Source organism: Lepidochelys kempii, chromosome 2, assembly GCF_965140285.1.
Source record: "Lepidochelys kempii isolate rLepKem1 chromosome 2, rLepKem1.hap1, whole genome shotgun sequence".
Lineage (NCBI taxonomy): Eukaryota > Metazoa > Chordata > Testudines > Cheloniidae > Lepidochelys > Lepidochelys kempii.
The window spans coordinates 222,846,587-222,867,777 of NC_136381.1; the positions used below are offsets into that span (position 1 = coordinate 222,846,587).

General features: G+C 41.5%; 1 protein-coding gene across 9 annotated transcripts in view; it reads left to right on the forward strand.

Annotated features, from left to right (window-relative positions):
- Positions 1–2,860: 2,860 nt before the first annotated feature.
- The window catches only part of SGCE (sarcoglycan epsilon), a 59,336-nt gene continuing 41,005 nt past the window's right edge, over positions 2,861–21,191 (forward strand). For 6 of the 9 annotated variants that reach the window (XM_073333908.1, XM_073333912.1, XM_073333915.1 and 3 more), the window contains exons 1-2: positions 2,861–3,037; positions 17,921–18,043. In XM_073333908.1, the coding sequence (XP_073190009.1) occupies positions 2,875–3,037; positions 17,921–18,043 (286 nt within the window). In that variant the 5' untranslated portion in view covers positions 2,861–2,874. Of the gene's footprint in view, positions 3,038–10,948; positions 11,054–17,920; positions 18,044–21,191 lie in introns of all 9 variants that reach the window. The other 3 variants (XM_073333917.1, XM_073333910.1, XM_073333913.1) reach the window with 3 other exon arrangements.

Sequence of the window (21,191 nt, forward strand, 5' to 3'; positions counted from 1 at the left end):
AATATACACAGCTTTCTGCTCCCAGTTATGATTTCCACACACTGGTTTGTGATAAAACAAACAAATTTATTAACTACAGAAGATAAATTTTAAGTGATTATAAAGGATAGCAAACAGATCAAAGCAGATTACCTAGCAAAAACACAATCTAAGCTTAATATACTAAAGAGATTGGATATGAAGCAACTTCGCACCCTAAATGATGATTTATGCTGGTTGCAGGGATTCTGAAGGAGCCAGCTGCCCTTGCTTGCAGCTTAAAAACCCCAGGTATTCCTTTCACAGGCTAAAAAAACCCCTCTAGTCTGGTCCAACCCTTCTCCCCCAGTCCAGTCCTTGTTCTTCAGGTGTTTCCAAGAGTCTCCTTTGGGCAGGGAGTCAGTGAAGAACCATGATGATGTCACTCCCCTGCCTAAATACCTTTTGCATAGGGCAGAAACCTTTTGTCTCCAAGCTTGGTTCCCATGCTCGATCAGTGGAAAAACACTGGTTTTCCAAAATGAAGTCCAGAACCAGGTGACTTGGTCACATGTCCCTGTAGGGTCAAAGCAGCCATGACTTGGAGGCTGTTTGTAGCCTCCTCAGGAAGGCTCCCTGGTGGGAGATAAACTTCTTCTAAGGCCTATTGTTCTCCATAATGGCCCTTCCCAGCCAGCCAGCCACCTAGACTGATTGCATACTGCCTAGTGGGCATTCCCCAGGTGTAAACACATTTGTAATAGATGCATAGACAATATTCCTAAATTCAGATACCAAAATGATACATGCATACAAATAGGATAATCATATTCGTAAATCATAACTTTTTCAATGATATCTCACATGATCTATCTTGGATAAAATACATCATAGTTATGCCATAATCATTTCATAATATCATCTCTATGAAGAATATGGGGCATACTGTCTCATTAAGTACAGGAGAAAGGGGTGTTTTCCTTGCCTTCTCCTTATATTCCCCAAAACTTATTATCTGGATCTCAGAGTCAGGATTCTCCTCCATGGCTTATTCTCTGATATGCCCCCCTCCCTGTTGATTTCACATTCCCCCCTGCTGACTTCATATGTAAATGACTCCCCACTGTGTCACCTTACAATAAGTGGACCAAGAGAGATAGGTGATAAAAACATGTTTTATCTGGCAGAAGCCTGTTTGTCAACTCTGCCTTCCTACAGGCTTTAGGAACATATTTTCATAGTATCTGTACCTACATTTCATGACATTAATGAGCAGCATGACCCTGGCTTTCCTTTAACACCTCACAAGACAGTCTTTGGTGAACCAGAATGGACACACCAGGATCAGGATATTCTTGTAACCACCTTGCCAGCTGGCACTAAGGGGCTCATGGGTCACAAGAGCACATGCAGGGTTTCTCCTGTACTCACTGCTCGTGCTGGACACCGGAAAATGTGGGTGGGCCGGGATGGGGACACCATACAGACACCATGTGGACAGGTGCTAAAGTCACCCCTCCCTCCATTGAGCTGCCTCTTCCCCTTCAGTTTGTGTTGTTGCTACTTGTAAAGGATTGTTTAAAGTCACTGTGGCTCATTTGTCACAGCAAGCATGGGAAGAGTTAGTTGCTCTGTAGCTGAGCACAGGCATGAGCTGAACTAGGGTTGCCAACTTTGTATTTGAAGAAAACCAAACACCCTTGCCCCGTCCCCTGCCCCACCCCTTCTCCAAGGCCATGCCCCGGCTCACTCCAACCCCACTCCCTCTTCCCCCACTTACTCGCTCATTTTCACCAGACTGGGGCAGGGGTTGGGATGTGACGGGGGTAAGGGCTCCAGCTGAGGGTGTGGGCTCTGGGGTGGGGCCAGGATTGAGGAGTTTGGGGTGTGGAAGGAGGCTCTGGGCTAGGGCAGAGGGTTGGGGTGTGGGAGGGCTCCGTCTGAGGGGTGGGGCCAGGGATGAGGGTTTTGGGGTTGAGGAGAGGGCTTCAGGTCGGGGAAGGTGGTTGGGGCTCCAGCTGCGGGCTCAGGGGTAGGGCCAGTAATGAGGGATTTAGGGTGCGGGTGGGGTGAGGGCTCCAGTTGGGGGTGCGGGCTCTGGGGTGGGGCCAGGGTTTGGGGTGCAGGAGGGGTTTCGGGGTTTCAAGCTCTGGGTGGCACTTGCCTCAAGCAGCTCCCAGGAAGCTTCTGGCTTCTCTCTCTGGCTCCTAAGCGGAGGCGCGCCCGCATGATTCTGGGCACTGCCCGTACCTACCGGCACCGCCGCCTCACTCCCATTGGCCACGGTTCCTGACCAATGGGAGCTGCTGAGCTGGCGCTGGGGGTAGAGTGCAGAGCCCCAATAGCTGTCCCGAGAAACCAGCAGCTTCCCAGGAGCCGTGTGGAGCTTGTCCGGCATCGCCAACCGGACTTTTAACAGCCCAGTCGGCAGTGCTGACCACCGGGCGTTCCGGTCTAAAACCAGACTCCTGGCAACCCTCAGCTGAACCCAGCCGGGTGCCCGAATCCCTCTGCACCCTGCTGCGGTGGCGCGGAGGGGCTGCAGGGCGAGGCAAATCCTGCCCGCTCTGTGCCAGTGCAGCAGTGGATGGAAGGAGTCACTTCAGGGCTCCACCTCAGGGTTAAGTACAGGCCAGAGCCTGCGTGGCCAGGGGCACTTGTGAGACTCCGAAACAGGGCCCTGAGTGACTGGGAGGGGGGGCTCCCCACCAGCTCCTCTGAGGGCGCTTACTGCCCCTCCCCCAATCCCATGAGCGCCCCCACTGAGAAGCCGCCTCAAGCCGCGAGCCCGGCCCGCGCGCCTCAGGGGCGGGCATTGGCTCGCTCCCAGGCCTGAAGGGAGCGCGGCTCCTCCCAGCATGCCCCGCGGCGGCGACCGACCGGCGCTGCTTGGAGACCGTCACTAGGGGCGGGGGGATGCCGCTGGCTGGTGTCAGGCGGCTGCACGGAGCGGGCGGGCGGAGGATGCAGCGGCGGCGGCGGCGGCTGGAGGAGCGAGGAGCCATGCAGCGCTGTACGCCGGGGTCCCGACCGCAGAGCAGGCGGAGCGGGGGCGCCTTCACCACCCTCCTGCTGACAGGTTGGTCGCAACGGCTCCTTCACTGCATCGAACAGGCGCGGCCCCGCTGTCCCCCCTTGAGCCCCTCGCCGGCCGCCCCAAGCCCCGACCCGCCTCGCCGGCCGCCCCTCAAGCCCCGGCAGCGGCCCCCTCGAGCCCGCCTTGTTCCCTGCGGCCCCCCATTCACTGCCTGCAACAAGGACCCCACTGCCTCCAGGGCAGCGACCCCTCGGTACCCCGCAGCAGCAGCAGCGGCTCCCCTTTTAAATCTCCCACCTCCCCTTCAAGTAGCGGCGCCCACAGTCCCCTCCCCGCCAGCAGCTTCGGCCCCTGTAATCCTGCCTGGCCCTAGCAGGCAGCCGCCCCTGCGATCATCAGTTCATTACGGAAAAGAGGAGTCTCTGCAGCAAAGCCGGTCTCAGAGCCTCGGTGTCAGTGCATCGCCCTGTAGGATTGACACAGCCCCAACTGCCCCCTCCCCTAGGCTTGTGCTGACGCTATAAAACAGCAGCCTGACGCTATAAAAATCTACAGCAATGCTAGATGCGATGGCCACCTTCCATGTAACATATTGCTGGCCAGCCCCTCCCCATCCCAACCACTGCACCCGGAGTAACATGCCCATTTTAGGAGTAGTTGTCACTTTGGATATGACTACATGGGAGAGAGGTACCCTCATGCCACAGTAATGAATATGGTATGCATGCCTCCATAGATTAACAGGCTCTAGGTAATCATGTCAAGAACAAGAGATGTGATGCATGAAGAGAATTCAGTGGCACAGTCATTTAAAAGAGAGCCCTGTACTCAATTCTGGTAGCGAGCATAGAGCTAGTTTTATTGACGGCGAGAAAGAGTGTGTTTTTCTGTCGCCTCTCATGACCTCATAGGATTTGCAGACGCTTCTTCGAGCTCTGTTTGAAGCAACATACATGTTCTGCCATTGTGCAAATAATTATATACAAGACAGACTTAAGAATATTATGGTCCCCCCAGTGTCAACCACTCAGAAGTTAGAGCACCAGAATTAAGGTTGTACAGCAACTTTTATTCTGCTCCTTCCTGCATATGTTTGTAACAGTCTTTAATCACATGATCATACTATTTTCAGAGTCCTGTCACAAAAAGTATTGTCTCTTTAAGCAGAGACATTTCATATGAAGGAAAGTGTTAGGCCACCCTACCAAAAAGGTTAAAGGAGTGCAGCCACTCTCATAAACTTTATCATTAGGGTACCAGGATTTTGCAGTGAAAAAAAGTATATAGCTGTTTGGCATGGTGGTTTTATCACATAGTTTCTCTGTCCCTTTGTTGTGATCAAAAGTTTATTTGCATTTAATTCTCTCGAACTACGAAGCAGTGGCATTTGGGATCACATACCTTAACTATGATAAGTACCACATGCATTAAAATATTTAAAAGTATGGGCTCAGTGTGTAGGATATAAGTGGTGTAGTCAATGAAGGGTTAACTTCAGAAGGAATAAATTACATAGAATTAAAACATTAGCATTTGTTTTTAAATCTAGTACTTCTAAAGGTTTTTAGGAGTGGGAATGTGGAAAACTAACCCATTCTAGGCTTTACAGCCTCGCTTTATTCAAAGAGTCTGACAATGTAACCTATGTGAGCAAGGTATAGGACACAGTTGTGGGCAACTATGTGTGGTTTAAAAGACTGCATCATAATAAGATCTGTATCTTAGCATGCAGATGCCATTTATTTACATTATATCAAACTTGTGTAATACTGTATTTATTGGAGTATTAGCTTCATTTACTTGTTTCTTCAACTTTATAAAAAGGGGTGGCCATACTGTGGCTCGTGAGCCACATACAGCTCTGTTACAGTGAAAGTGCAGCTTGTGGCGCCCCCTCGCCGCACCCCCATTCTCCACCTACCAGACTGGTGCAGGGGGAGCTCAGGGCATCTGCCCTGCAGCAGCAGGGTGATGGGGCTAGGAGACTTCTGCTGAGGAAGGAAGGGGTTCTCAGGGCTTCAACCCCACAGGAGGTGCCTGCTGGTGCTTGGAGCTTCAGCAAGAGCAGGGCTGAAGCCCTGAGCCCCAGCAGGCACGCCCAGCTCTCAAACTTCTGAAGGTTATTGTTTGTGGCTTGGAGGATCAGTTAGTTTGGCCACCCCTATTACAAAATATAGCTATAGATGTCATCCTATGCTCTGAGTTCATACACAAGATACAGAACTGCCCATAAGGTAACCATCCCATACCTCTCCCTCTTTAATAGTTTAAAGGATTTTTGCTGAACCTGAAAGATTAATAAATCTGGCCTCTGGTGACCACTACTCTATGGAGTTCAAAACAGAAGACCCTCAGTTATCAAAGAGACTTTGCCTTAGGATTCTCTGCTGATCTCAACTCAGGCAGCATGTCACAGACAGTTTATCCTCAGATAACGAGGGCTTATCTCATTCAGGGTTATATATCTGAAGATATTCACTTAATTCTGAATTCTTATTTGCACATCAATCAGGCTTTTGGAAGCCATTCAACATCCCCTAATACTCTGAAGCATTGTTTTGTTTTTAAATTGCTCTTAACCTGTGCATGCAACATCTACTGATACTAGTTGATGGTCTGCATATTGATTAAGGGCATTGCTTGAAGTGTTGTCTTCTGCAAGTTTGGGTAATTAAGATTTTACTCTCTCCTTTAGTTATAGCTGTTGATCTGCAATAGCACAAGTCCAGGCTCTTTTCCTTTTTGCTTCTTTATGATGTACAAATAACAAAGATTTAAAAAAAGCTTATTTCAGAAATAAAAGGTCTTATTTACCCTGGAAAAATCATGTTGACTTGAAGTTATATCATTTGAGACTAAAAGGTGAAAGGGTATGGGATTTTTAGTTACTGTTTCAAGGAGTTTTTTTTGTTGACATTTAATTCCACTGGGTAATGAACTTTAAGATTCAGAACCCTCGATTTCTTCATTTGAGATATGAGAGTTAACAGTGGCCATCTGTGACCTCTTCCCCCTGCCCTTGGAAGTCCTCCAACAAAGCCAGGGAAGATGAGACTTGACATTCTTGATATTGTGGTAGAACAAGCTTTAAAAATGTTTGTAATTTCAAAGAACTACTAATTCAATAATTGCTGTTAAAACTAGACTGCATTTTGAAATCATGATTTCAGACATGGGGAAGAGAGAGTTTACTAGAGACTGAGATAAAGACCTCTACATTATCCCAAGATTAAGCCTTATAAAAATTTTCAAAGAGAGAAATCAAGTATAAATCAGTCATATTGCCTTTAGACTCAGATTAAGGGAACCTGGCGCCGTAGGCACACATCCCCTTGTGGCTGTTCCCTTGCAACCTTGTCCCCATTCCACAGCCCTGGCATTCCCCAACCCCCTCTACTTGGAGCGGTGGTGCAGGGGCTTCCTCCCCTCTAGTAGAGGCAGGGATAATAATATGGGTTCCTCGGGAACAGCAAGAAGGGTCCCCTCCCCCTTTGGAGAGGTGGTGGCAGAAACATTAGACCCCCAGTATTTACTCCAGAAGCTGGGGCGTATCTGCTTATGAAACTGGGCTAGACCCACTGCACTCTTCTCTTCCTACCACAGAATGATCACTAGAATAATGTTTGCAGGACCACACAAGCAGTGGACCGGGTCTTGGGAATAACACCCACTGAAAAGAATGGAGTAGTTTGCACTTTCAGAGCTACTGTTTCTGGCTATCTGTAGATTCAGACATCACCACAACAATTAGTTCGTTTCCTTTTTTCAGGGTTTTCTTTGCACCATGAGGGCTAGAAATTTAAGTAGGAGTTCGGATTCTTACTTACATGATTTAAGGAGGAGCAGCCCTAAGCAACTAGTGCTCATGCCTTAATCCATCCCATATTGTCCTTCCTGCGGACATAACTCATCATAAAAAGAATTGATTGGTATCTCAAGGTTGTATATTAATCAGATAAGTAGATACAGAAGGGTGAGTCTTTACAATAGTCATCTGGTTGGCTTGACTACAATTATGGAATAAAGATTCTTTTGTTTGGGTGGTGGCATAATTTAGATTGAAAAAATTACAGACTATTTTGGATAGTTGAAAGGTGGATTTACAGTTTCTAATCAAACCGAGAAGTGTCATCATATAATTAAAAGACTCTTTTCCCTCAGATACTTGAAGAAAGCATAGATGTCTAAAACTCCCTAGTTACATTTTCTTGCATTTGTTTTTTATCCGTTAGATTTGTCTTTTTCCCCAGTTTGGATAAGTTTACAAAGTTGCTATTTTAATTCATTCTCATAAGAATAAAAAAAGTAAACTTTGTAGTATAGAAAAATATTAATATTTTAGAAGCATATGCAGAAACTAAAGAGCCAGTACAGATATCCTCCCTGCACCCAATGCCCCTTAAACCAGTTGAATGGTTTCCTCCCATAAAGCATTAGATAAAGGGGATAGTGACTAGGATTGGAGAAAACCTCCTCTTAGCAACCTCAATTTTACCTGGGAGCCCCTGAAGCAAAAGATAATTTAAGGTTATCATAAATTTTCAGTTTGTTTATTTTTACAGTTGACAATATTTACTGTATTATAGCCAGTTACTTGTGCTTGTGTGTGGTTTTTCACATCGCACCAGAGGAGAGGAAACACACATTTTCAGAAGTAGTAAAATGTGAGCATAAAAATCACATGTCATGGTAGAGGAGGTAGGCCAGATGTAGTATGTGAAAGTGGCTAACTTTTTTAAAAATTAGGGAGACTTCAAGTTGATAGTGAACATTTAAAGGCTATTAGTATGTTGTAATTAAACTTCAGAAATTCTTATTTGCTTTTATCATGGGGTAGGCTCTCTCTTTCTGGTAGTAAAAAGTTACAAAATAAATAAACTCTTAAATTCTCTCTTTTCCAGGGTATAATCAAAGTCCAAATAAATAGCCTTACCTTTGTAAGATATAAACCAACTCCAAAAAATAACATCCTCTCCTTTGGGGAGAATAACTATCTTAAAAACACAGCTTTTAGTTCTTTCCTTCTAATCTGGCCATGTCTTGTGTCTTCCTTCAATTATACATAGCAGCTGTGCCAGGTAAGTGCATGAGGTCCAGCTGCATGTACTCTTCAGCCACTTAACCATTTCCTGTTTGACTCCACAACCCAGCAGAGTTATCATGGACACAATATTGATATGCAGAATGTAAATATAAATTGTTCTGAAATTAATGTAATTATAATATTTTTATGTAATATCAAGCGAGGTATTTGAAGTACCAGTGAGGGTTGGATAGTATATATACCGTGCCCCACTTGAGGATTTAACAATTTTAAGGTGGTATGATTTATTTTAATAATAAAATTAAATGCTCAGGAAAAGTCTGGAGGTACTGTCTTTGAAATGATGTGTTCCATGTTTATTTAGCCATTAGCTTCTTTACTGAGACTTATCAAATGTGTAATGATGATTCTGTGAATTGAATATCCACATACAAGAAACTGAAATTAATGAAACTACTTCTTATTGGCCACTGAACAGCTTTGCAATTCTGTCAATTTTTGGTCATCACCAGCTTGGCTGGACTTGAACAAATGATGTAGATGTGAAATGCTTTTATCTTATTTCGAAGTCCTCAGAGACATCCAGTTTCCTTATAATTAAATAAGGGGAGTGAGAGTTAGTGGAGTAAGTGTGTCAAGATGAGAATAACAACAATTTTAAAAAATACACTAATTATGCAGACATTTCTTGACATTGATTGCTTCTGTTGACTTTACTGTGTTTTTATTTAGTCCTTTAAACCCGTTACCATCTTCCAAACCTGAAAATTCTTTGTTTGTTTCTAGTCTAAGAGCTGCTGTAATATAGATCAGCTGGTGATAGTGCCAAGAGGCCATCACCATCTGGGGATTGTTGTCACACAGCCTGCCCTGGCCATACCCTCACCCCTCCCCACCTCTGGATTCCAGAGTGTATGATGGGCAGGAGCCAGTTACATTGGTTTTTATCAGTGTGGGATTAGGGGTTTGTGGGGCCCTGGGCCAGAGCAAGTGGGAGCCCCTCCCCCCCCCTTCTGACTGCAGTTGCACTCCTCCCTGGCACTCCTGCCAGGGAAATGGGGTCAGGGCACGGGGGCTTGTCCTGCCCCGCCTGCCTGGCACTCCTTCCCCCACACCCTGACCCTGCTCCCCAGCAGGAGCAACATGTGGGCGGACGGAGTGGGGCAAGTCCCTGTGCCCCAATCCCACTCCCTGACAGGAGCACCAGGTGGACAGAGCTAGGCAAGCTCCCGCGCCCTGATCCCACTCCCTGGCAGGAGCGCTGGGCAGAGCGGGTCGGGGCATAGGGGTGCCCAACTGGCCGGGGCCCTTGAGCACAGGCCCTATTGGCCCAGTGGCTAATCTGTGGCTGGTTTTTATACCTGCATGGAAGATCTGACCAGTTTCTTTTCCCTTTTCACTATTAGTAAGTATTAGCTAAGACATTTTAAAACCCTAGTGTAGCCAGCACAAGTAGAATTTAAATGTTAGCACGTTTTTATCCTAGTGTGGCCCACCTTTCCCTCCCATCCTGGACTTTATTCTGGTTCTTCAGTGATGGGGCTAGAATTTACCATTCCCTTCTCCCCTTGTCCCATCCACCCTGCTGCTGCTTTCCATTGAGCTCCTGCAGAGAAGGGAGAAAAAGTCATGTTCCAGAAGAGGTTTTAAATAAATAAAGGGGGATTTAATGTGTGGGGTTTGGCCCCCTAGCCCATTTACAATCAGTCATCCCTACTCTCACCTTTGGGTCCCAGGCAAGAAGCTACAGCTTGACATTACCTTTAAAAATCAGACAAAAACAGTTTAACTTCATTTCAGAAGATTAATGCTTCTCCTTACCCCCAAACTGAATACATGCAAGGTTGTTGATTGTAACCTACCCATTTCCCATCACATGATGTCCTTCAACTTCTTTAAGACATCCTTTTGTTAGTAAGTTAATGGGCTGGTTTTTAAAAAAATATCAGTGGTAAACATAACGTTGATTTTGCTAGCATTCTGAACTAAATGACCTTTCTGGTAGAAATTACATTGATTTTAAGATAAGTGTTTCATACATTTCGAACAACAACAAACATTCCAATAGTAATATATTGTGGTAAACTCTAAATCACACAGACATTTATATTAACTGTCACAGTAAACACTTTGAAATATAGCCTTTATATTTAATTTTTTTGCTTACTTGCATAAACATAATCCTCTATTGAACAATGTATTTGAATTTGTTTTATATTTGTTTTTAAATTCTCATATTATACGTGGCGCATTATTACACTGGATGTGATGTGGCGCACACTTAGTCCCATAATGATTCACTTGGTCTTTGGGGGAAATCTAAATTACTTTGTCTTCAGCAAACTGTTAGCCAATTAATAGTGAGTGTTAGCGTGAACTGGGGGTGACTTGTTCAACCTCTTATACCTTGTCTGCATTGCAGTTTACTGGTATACCTATACCAGTACATTATATTGTCAAAGCACTCGTAGTTCAGATGCAGTTTGTACTGGCAAAGTTTCACCTTTACCAGTATAGTTTTTTCTACACCCCCATTTCCAGAGCGAAACAAACTATGCTGCTAAAAGTACAGTTTTACAGTATAACTGCATTTGCACTATGCGCTTTTGCTGGTATTGCTGTGTTGGTCATAGATCACATACCATCACACTGTGTCTGACATAGGTAGGCTGGCAGAAGTGTAGACCTGGCCTTATTTGGAGATAGCATGCCAAAATGATGACTGCCAGAGGGATATACAAGCCAGCATCATCTATTTTGTTTATTTCTGTTTCTACACTCTGAAGAAAAGTTGAAAACAAAAGCTGTCTTTAAAAGAATCTGATCCCAGCTAATGGCATTTGATCTGTGGGAGTCTGTTAATCTGACATTAATTCTTTTTTTATTTGCATTTATTTTATTTTGAAAAGCTTTTTTGTTAAGCTCTGCTGAAGGGATAAATGGAACAATTAACTGGAAGACTAAGCAACCCAACAGTTATATTATCAGCAGAATAAGGGCTGCTGAAAAGAATGGTGAGTTTAGGTTGTAAATTTAAATCCCATTGTGGGTTCAGTCAACATCCTCTTTCAATATTACCTTTGCTTTTTCAGTGTATGTTTATTAATAAAATGACATCTCAAGGTAAGTAATTTTGAAAAACAATCTTATAGTTCTTTAATTTTCTAAACCGTCAGGAATCTGTATGTCTTTATGTTTAGTTTCCCTCGGGTTTTTTTTGTTGCCTATGGCTTTGCTTAAAATAATGGCTGTGTGTATAACCTAATATTGCATATTTTCTTGTCACTGCTGGTTGCTTAAAAACATCTTTGCAGTGTGCTTAATGCAATAACTTGTTATAACTCTTAAAATAATTCATTCCATGTTTATATGTAGGAAAAACACAATTTTTATTACTTATTTGTAGGAATACACATAGAATATTGTAGCTGAATTTTACTGAGACCAACAGTTATCTGAGAAAATGCCAGTAACTTTTCATGGATCATCTAGCTAGCTAAAGGATCTGGATCTCCCTAGAGCTCTAGCTATGGCCAGGATCACTCTTACCCAGGGAATCTGGAAAAGGAGCTCTGGAGGAAGAAACTTCTATATGGATTCTCTTCTGGAGATCCCCCACATTCGCTATTGGGAAGAATGGGTTTCCCCCCTCACATGCAGAATAGGCTGCAGACCTGTCACCAAACCTGGTTGATCCTCTGAAATCCATGGGAGAGCAGGGTCATCCACACTGAGATCCTGGTCCTCTCTGCTAGCTCTGGCCTCTGACAGCTCTCAGCCTCTAGGCTCTCTGACAATGCGGTTCCAGTGGGGTGATTTCCTGGCTATGCCTGTCCCTAGGATCTGTGGAGAAGGTGAAAGAACACTACTCAGAAGTGGTAATACAGTCTGAGGCAGTGTTATTTTCCCAGGGGAATCCTTACAGGGCCACAGAAAGACAATTTATGTTCCCTCTCCCCTCTGTTCACAGCCTGTCTACTTATCCCCCAGACCTGTGCAGCTTCCCTTCCCAGCATGTACATCCCAGGATTCACAGAAAGGCCTTCATGAAGTCAGGGGGGAAAGGAGGAGCAAAAACAGTGCAGTGAAGGTCGATGATGCCCCCTACATGCCTTGAGAGCACCTAAACTGGGACCATATATCATGTATGACCATTAGTAAAGAAATTAAATATCCTTTGGTAGCAGGCACAGAATGCTTCCACAGTAGCCCAAAACTTTCCCCTTCCATGAGGTGGACTCACACAAAAACAGAATATTTGACAATCTGGCTCATGGAAATGGCACTGGGAGTTAGTAAGAATGTTCAGTTACATCTTCTGCCAAGTTAGGACAGTTGCACATTTTTCTCCATAATCAGTCAGTCGTAGAAGATTGTTAAAAGGCTGCACAACCTGAAGATAACAGACTATCCATAAATGAGATATTTTTTTGTCAGCTGGAGAGGAAGAGCAAGTGGCATACTGGACCGAAGATTCACCTTCCACTTCCTTTCTCATTTTGAAGAAACATCAGGGGGAGGGAGAGGAAAGGCTGTGAAGGAGAACTTTCCAAATACCAGTCTCCAGAGTTGTGTTATTACAATTCATATGTGGTTATAAGATAAATATCTGTAAGGTCAAAATTCATCCTGTACAATGAATAGAATATATCATTCAAAGTGCACTGAATTATACATAAGTAAGAAAGATGGTTTAGTGGATTAGGTTCTGAACTAGGACTTGGGAGACCTAGTGGAAACAATTCCCAGCTCAGCAACAGGCTTTCAGAGTGGCATGTTAATCAATATATAAGATTGTCAGCCCTCCAGGGTTGTCCTGGAGTCTCCAGGATTAAAAGATGAATCTACAGTGCAAGATTATGTCATGTGATGAAACCTCCAGGAATATGTCCAACCAAAATTGGCAACCCCATCAATGTGCCTTGTGCCTCTGTTGTCCGTCTCTAAAATGGAGATATTTCTGTACCTCACATGAGTGCTATGAGGATAAAATCCATTAATGAGTACAAAGCTTAAATACTATGGTAATGAGGGCATAAGTAAGTAGATAGATAACATGTTAAGATACTAGGGACCAATTAGTGGAACTGGGATAGGAAAATTTAGGGGGTTTATTTTCTCAAAATATTTTAGTTTGCCCTTTAAAGGCAGGGGATTATTGATTAAAACAGAAGGGGAAATGGGATTAATGTGTCTTTTATGGATGCATGTGCTCAATTACATTAGCATTAATTAAGCTAATATATACCCAGAGGGTAGAACTCTACCTTTCAAGGCTCCATCTAGATTAGGAAAATAGAACTGTTTTTTTAACTGTTTTTTAAAAGATGTTTGCTAACACAGTTTAAACACTGTTTTAAACAGGACTTCAACCTTATGGAGAAATAGCGACTACTGCTTAAATGTGTCAGTTGGTTTTGGTTAACCCAAGACTCCCCCTGGTAACAGCATTAATAATAAAAATGATTATATTAAAATAATTACAATAATACTATAAACTAACTCACAGGGTTATTGTCAGGGTTAACTAATGTCTGTAACGTGCTTTGTAAATTTAAAGCATTGTAACACTGGTAGGCAACTTTTTAAAATAGGACTTTATACTAGGTGCTAATTAGTGTTAAAAACATTAATCCAAACATATCAGTGAACATTTTAAAACACCACTATTTTTTTCAGTAAAGAGAAACCCTATATTCCATTCCAGCTGTGGGCCAAATTCTAAAGCTGCTTTTAGCATGTTCAATTTAGTAAGGTCATTTTTAGGATTAATTTGTTCCTCTGAAGCTTATTTTTAACTGTCCACCAACTTCATCTTTTTACATCTGCAGAAAGTCCTCAATGGTACACACTTACCTCAACAACAGAATATGTTCCATTATCAGGAGCACCCATTATAGTGTATGTGGCAATATCCAGTAAACTGCCTATTTAAGACATGTCAGAGAAATAATTTTTCTGCAGAAATTCCCCACTGTAGTCTCTCTTATTAATTCTTCTGTAAGTATTCTTTATGGAGAAAGTTTACCTTACCTTTTCATTAATTCTCCTTTTTGAAACTGATCTTTGCTGTAGTATTAAAGTCTCAAGGTATAAAGCAAAGCATCTGGAACAGAAAAATAAATTTTTCTTTAGGTTTCATCAAGTCATCATATTTTTCTCGCCTTTTCTGTTCTGTAAATAATCTTATTAATGTTAAAAATTACTTTTTCAGATTTTCTTGATAGATACAATTTCCTATATAATTCTATTTCCTTGATCTATTTATAGTTTATTTACAAAAGGAAGTGCAAGACTTTATTGGGTCACTAAGGCAAGATGGTGGGTGTACTTACCAACTTTGATTATATGCAGCAAATTGCAGCAAATTGTTCTAGGTTAGTTTAGTTAAATGAAATCTGCTTTAAATATATTAACAATAACTGATTTATTAATACAGATTTTTTTCATAAAATGTATTTATATTTCAAGATCTTTTGAATTTATTCTTATTGATAAAATTATTATAAGATGTGGCAGTTTAGTTTAATTTAATAAAAGCAAAATTTACTCTGGGCAAAGGCAACTGGGATAACCAGGATTAATATATAAATACAATTAGAAAAAGATTGATTTCTGGAGCTCAGTAATATATGTGGCAATTGAAGGTAATAGTCTTAGAAAACCAGCTCTTAATATCTGGTGCAAGGAATAGAATGTTTGTTACTAACTGTTGTTCAGCAATGTTTTTTGGGCAAACATCATGCAATAAGTTTGGCCTAAAGAAAAACTGAAAAAAGAAATCTTGACACAACTGGGTGTTATCAGCAATAAAGGCTTGATCCTGGCAGTGGGTTAAGAGGTAGTGCTACCATGTGGTTGGGGATCCACAACAGTACTGAGCACACTGTGGTGATTCTGCCAGTGCAGATCCCCAGTTTTGCCCAGTGCAGAGAGTTAAGCGCATATGGCCACCATGTAATAGAGATGGTCTACACACACCAAGTGCTGAGAGGGCAGAAGGGGCATGGTGATGGATGGAGTTGTGGCGTGGTGCCACACCCTGTGAAAATGGGTGATCTAGGTGGCAACAAGGGAGTTCAGAAGTGGGCCCCACACCAAACTTTCCTGTGCCTATTAGCTGCAAGCATAGGGGCCTTCTTCACAGACAGGGAATTATAGAGACCCAGCAGCTTCACCACGGGCACCATGGCCCCAAACACATGTAGCTCTGTTGGAGAAGGAGCATGTCTGAAGGCTGGCCAGCCTGTGGTGGCTCCACTTCAGCTAGCTGGAGGACATGGATTCCCCTTTGCTTATATTGTACTGTTCTTTAATATAGTGAATTTATTTTAGAAAGCTAGAGAGGCTATTTATGATAGTAAATATAACTCACTTTTAACACACAGTAATACAGTAAATATTGAGGCATATGGCATTGAGCCTGTCTTTATATATTTATAATGGGAATGAACACACAGTTTGGAAGATGCCAAAGAACAGAGTTATTAAATCAAAGATAGCAAACTGGAAACACCAAATTTCAAGCACATCTTGTTTAGCTAATGCTTAAAAGAAAAAGGTTCACTAAAATTTGTTTCAAAAGACCATGCATCTTGAAATTAAATATTACATTAGCAGATCTGCTATTTTTACACGCTCTTCCATAGCACCTATCAGAAAGGTATATTGATACTCATTATCAAATAAACTCTATGCTTGGGGGAGTCTACAGTCTTTGGGGGCAGACCCTCCGCTGGCTACATTCTGTTCAGTGTAGTTATGACAATTTATGAGCTGAGGATTGCCTCTTCATATTTAAAGTGGAGTTTATTTTAATTTTGGTGAAGATGGCATTACATCCTAATGAATCCCAAATTATCAATGAGATAATTAGAAAAAAGTCTTCTAGTATCTGACACTTTTCTTTATCCTTTTTGTGAATGCACTTAATGAGAAATAACTTAAGTCTAGGATGACTATAGAAGATGAAATAATAATTTAAAAAATTGAGAAAAATCTTCAGCATACTATGCATTTAATAATTTATGACATCAGTCTAGGAGTTGCAGATACTCTGTCCAACCCACTCACCATATTTTGCAGCCTGGCTCATGGGAATGACAACTGGGGACTCAATGAGCAAGTTCATTTTCATCCCCTGATAGCTTAGGACGAATGCACATTCTTCTCCAGATTCAGGCAGTTGTAGAAGGTTTTTTGGTGATTTATAATTTTGCCAGCCCATCTTAATGCCATGAAATGCTGCTTAACATGATGTTTTTCAAAGCTTACCCCTGAAAAGGGCACTGAGCGGGTCTCATTTTGATTGCCATCAAAGCTGTTTTTCACGAGAACAAGTTGTTAGTTCTCTAAAAGAAGGGCTCCCACAATTGTAAATCCAGCAACTGAACAATTTGAGTAAAACATGGAAGGATCCAGATGTGCACAATGTGAATTTGTGAGAATTACATATCATCCCCATCCAACACTATTTTTTTGTTGTGTGTGCAATCAGATTTTCCCAGTGTACACATTAAAAGCAGTTGTTTCTAAAAGAGTTCAAGTTTATAATTTAAATAGAGAAATAAAAATGGATTGGAATTTTATCTGAGTCCCTTTTTATGTTTGTTGTGAATGATCCTGGTATGTAAAAACTCGTAAAATTCTAGTTTGACAGAATGTGAATCTTCTTCACTTATGGGAAGATGAGGTGTCACACCAATGTATTATGTTATTGTTTAGATTAGTGCCATATATAAAACTAAGCAATTTTATATCCCATATATAGGGCTTGATTTTAAAATTAGGCTCCCATTTTGAATCTGCAAATCGCGGCAAATAAAAATGATGGTATGTCTATTTTTATCTGAATACCTGGTTTGCTGTACCTGCACAATTGTAGGTGAAAAATGGGAGGCTGGATGGAGACTCCTTTAAAATTTAGCTTCTGAAGTTTCCCTTAAGCAACAGAAAGAAATTAAAATTCACATTATGTCTGATATGTCAAATATAACTGTATATAAATAGTTCATATACACTTTTGATAGTAATATGTATTTTTAGAACATGAGATGTAATCAGAAGAGAAAAGCACTCAATTTTTGTAGTAAATACTAAATATTTTAAAAAATGCCACTGAGGAATTATGACATTTTTATTTTACCCTTGGTGTGTGCTGTGATTAATATAATTCATTCTACCCTCAGTTTGTGCACAGAACTACCATAGATGTCCATGGGAATCTTGCATGCAGAACAGGAAGAATATTACCCTATGTTCTGAGGCTATTGATAGTGTACAAATACAGAATAACAAAGAACAAGGAAAAATTACAATAAGGTATAATAATGAAGTTCTTGCTTGCACAGCCTTCATCAAGATGTATTTGACTAAATAGTCATATTTAATTACTTTAAAAACAAGTTATTAAGCCAGTATAGTCTACTTTGTTCCTTCTGTTCCTTATTTTTATTGTTAAAAATATGGGGGAAATTTGATTATACACTCATGTGTGTTTTTATTGATATATGGAATGTCACAAATAAACAAGTTTCCAAAAATACTCATTGGCTTCTTCATTATCCATCATTATTGTCATTTTAAAAGTAATTGTCATTTTAAAAGTAGGTGATTAGCATTTGAAATATCAAAAACTGTCTAATTTTGTTTACTGGAATCTTGGACAGGACTTGGAGGATACATAATGGGCAAAGAGAGGATTTGTTTTGCATTGTATTCTTAAACCCACACAACCTTTTAAAAACTTATTAACAGGTATCTAATGCTTGTTGCTTTCCTTTCCCTAGAAATGAAAATTTCCATAGTAATGCATGCTGTATTGTCTAGAGCATGTCTCACTTTTTACTTTTCTGTCTCTTATCTTTCCTTCTGCTTTTCAGTGTACACGATTCTCTCTAAGGTGCACTCTGATCGGAATGTATACCCTTCTGCTGGAGTTCTTTTTGTTCATGTTTTGGAGAGAGAATACTTTAAGGGGGAGTTTCCTCCTTATCCAAAGCCTGGTATGGGATGCTTAGATCTTCCATGTTATAGAAAAAGATCATTTTTACTTTTAAATTCAAGATCTCAAATGTATCTAGAATACTTTGTGGTACAGTATTGAACATAAATCACTGCAACACTTTTAACTTTGGCTGACTCTTCTATACTGGTAAAGTAAGTGGATAATTTCAAGTGGTTTTAAATCTTAAGGCTTATGAACTACAGGTATGCATTGCTGTGCATCTTGAGAAGCCCAGTTATGGACTTTGAAATGTTCAGTAATGCATGTTATGAATCTAAGATTATAATCTGGCACTTTTCTGAGCTAACCCATTAAATCTGTAGTTGTACAAGCTTAATTTTAATTTTAAAAAGATTGAGTCGTGGTGTTTTTTGTAAAAAATGCCCCATTTGAGATTGTATCAGTTTCTTACAAAATAAATAATGATATTAACAATTTGTGTCAAAAAGCATCTTATACATTTTATAAAATAACTTTAAATACACAAGGAACATTTAAAATAAAAAAATTAAATGTCTTTAGCATAGAGCAGTGATGATTATTTTATTTCAAAGAAAATGAAAGCTCCCTTGGTTTCAATCCTATTTTGTTTCTACATGCAGTAACTTTTTTAAATTGTAAAGCAGTCTTTTGTCATAGAAAGGGCTATATTTTCATAAGTATAGTATTTTGACTTACATCCATGAAGTAAAACTAAACAAAGATCATTAGCAAGATAGAAAAGATGTTTTTGAGATGAACTCAACCCTTATATGAAGATAAAGTACATTTCTCCCCACTTTGCTTATAAATTATTTAGCCTTCTAGAAGCAGGTAAAATTGAGATGTTCTACTTCATTGACAATCTTTTTAATTTTGATTTTGGAAGATGGCACCTTGAAACCACATTGGGTTAAAAATAGCATTTGTTTGAATCTCATATGTTTAAAATATTCTCAAGAGAAAAAATGACTTAATTTATTTGTATTTTCATTAATCTTCTTCTCTAAAGGTGGATGTCTTGACAGACCCTTACTCTTGAGTTTATGCTCCATGTGTGTGACTGCTGGAGCTACACAGTTTTACTGCCAGCCAATAATAGGGCGAAATGTGCCTATCTCAGGCCCAATTTGTCCCCTCCTGAGATAACAACTTTGGGATGTAAATGGAAGGAATTTGAAAGTCCTTTCCTAATTGCAGATTGTCTCTAGAACATTGCTACCTAAATTCCATGTCTGAGGCATGTTACACAGATGCAGTGTGAATCTCTGACTTGTACAGTTGTGACCTCATGATCCATTGAAATTGCCCCACCTGTAGGCATCATGAATACCACATTGATCATCAAGGCTCAACATTTGCAATATAGTCCTTGTTTAAAACTTGTGTATGACAAATCTGTTCTGCCAGATCCTTAGCATCATAGAACCTTTCCTGGAAAAGGACTTTGAAACAAGCCACATCTCAGACTGTTGATGTATTAAAATTGACTTTGAGGAACAAACTGTGAAATGGGGTAATTTATGATGAACCCTAGCGACTGTAGCACCCTGGTGAGATAATTCCCAGAGAAGTGATGTTGGGAGGGCTTTCTGTGTTGCATGGTAACATGTTTGACTGATGTCTTAGCATATTGCTGCAGTATCGTGGTTGATTCTCAGTTTCCCCTGACACCCCGAGGTTTCATTGATTTTTGAAATTGGTTTGTGTTTAACTCTCCAAGTAAAATGAAGACCATCCATCATCTGGGTTATGAAAGTCCAAATCATACACTTTCTTTGTCCAGTCTCCCACTGTTGCTTCCTGGGTCTCTCTTCTTGAGAGTCTGCACAATCTTTTTCTGATGTTTCTCATTCTAGGTTACAGGTTCTCTTCCTGAAGTGTGTGCAAACTCTCATTCTGTTCATACAGCAAAGTGAATGGGAAGTTCTTCCTGCCTTCTACTGGCAGCTGTACACTTGGGATGAAAAGGAAACAAGTGCGTGGTTCAACCCTCCCCACCCCCCAACCCATGTTTCCTTCTCTGAGGCCTCTTCCTTCACTTGCTTCCACTTGTTCGTTGCCCTTCCCAACATCACCTAATAAAACAGTCTTAAATATCAAGCTTCCTCTTCTGGCACTTCTTCTCCAGCCATCCAGTTCTCTACATGGTACTTTTGATGGCCACAGCCCAGGGTACTTAGAATCATAGAATCATAGAATATCAGGGTTGGAAGGGACCTCAGGAGGTCATCTAGTCCAACCCCCTGCTCAAAAGCAGGACCCATACTCAATTAAATCATCCCAGCCAGGGCTTTGTCAAGCCTGACCTTAAAAACTTCTAAGGAAGGAGATTCTACCACCTCCCTAGGCAACACATTCCAGTGTTTCACCACCCTCCTAGTGAAAAAGTTTTTCCTAATATCCAACCTGAACCTCCCCCACTGCAACTTGAGACCATTACTCCTTGTCCTGTCCTCTTCCACCACTGAGAATAGTCTAGAACCATCCTCTCTGGAACTACCTCTCAGGTAGTTGAAGGCAGCTATCAAATCCCCCCTCATTCTTCTCTTCTGCAGACTAAACAATCCCAGTTCCCTCAGCCTCTCCTCATAAGTCATGTGTTCCAGACCCCTAATCATTTTTGTTGCCCTTCGCTGGACTCTGTCCAAATTATCCACATCCTTCTTGTAGTGTGGGGCCCAAAACTGGACACAGTACTCCAGATGAGGCCTCACCAATGTCAAATAGAGGGGGATGATCACGTCCCTCGATCTGCTCGCTATGCCCCTACTTATACATCCCAAAATGCCATTGGCCTTCTTGGCAACAAGGGCACACTGCTGGCTCATATCCAGCTTCTCGTCCACTGTCACCCCTAGGTCCTTTTCCGCAGAACTGCTGCCTAGCCATTCGGTCCCTAGTCTGTAGCTGTGCATTGGGTTCTTCCGTCCCAAGTGCAGGACCCTGCACTTATCCTTATTGAACCTCATCAGATTTCTTTTGGCCCAATCCTCCAATTTGTCTAGATCCCTCTGTATCCTATCCCTGCCCTCCAGCGTATCTACCACTCCTCCCAGTTTAGTATCATCTGCAAATTTGCTGAGAGTGCAATCCATACCATCCTCCAGATCATTTATGAAGATATTGAACAAAACCGGCCCCAGGACCGACCCCTGGGGCACTCC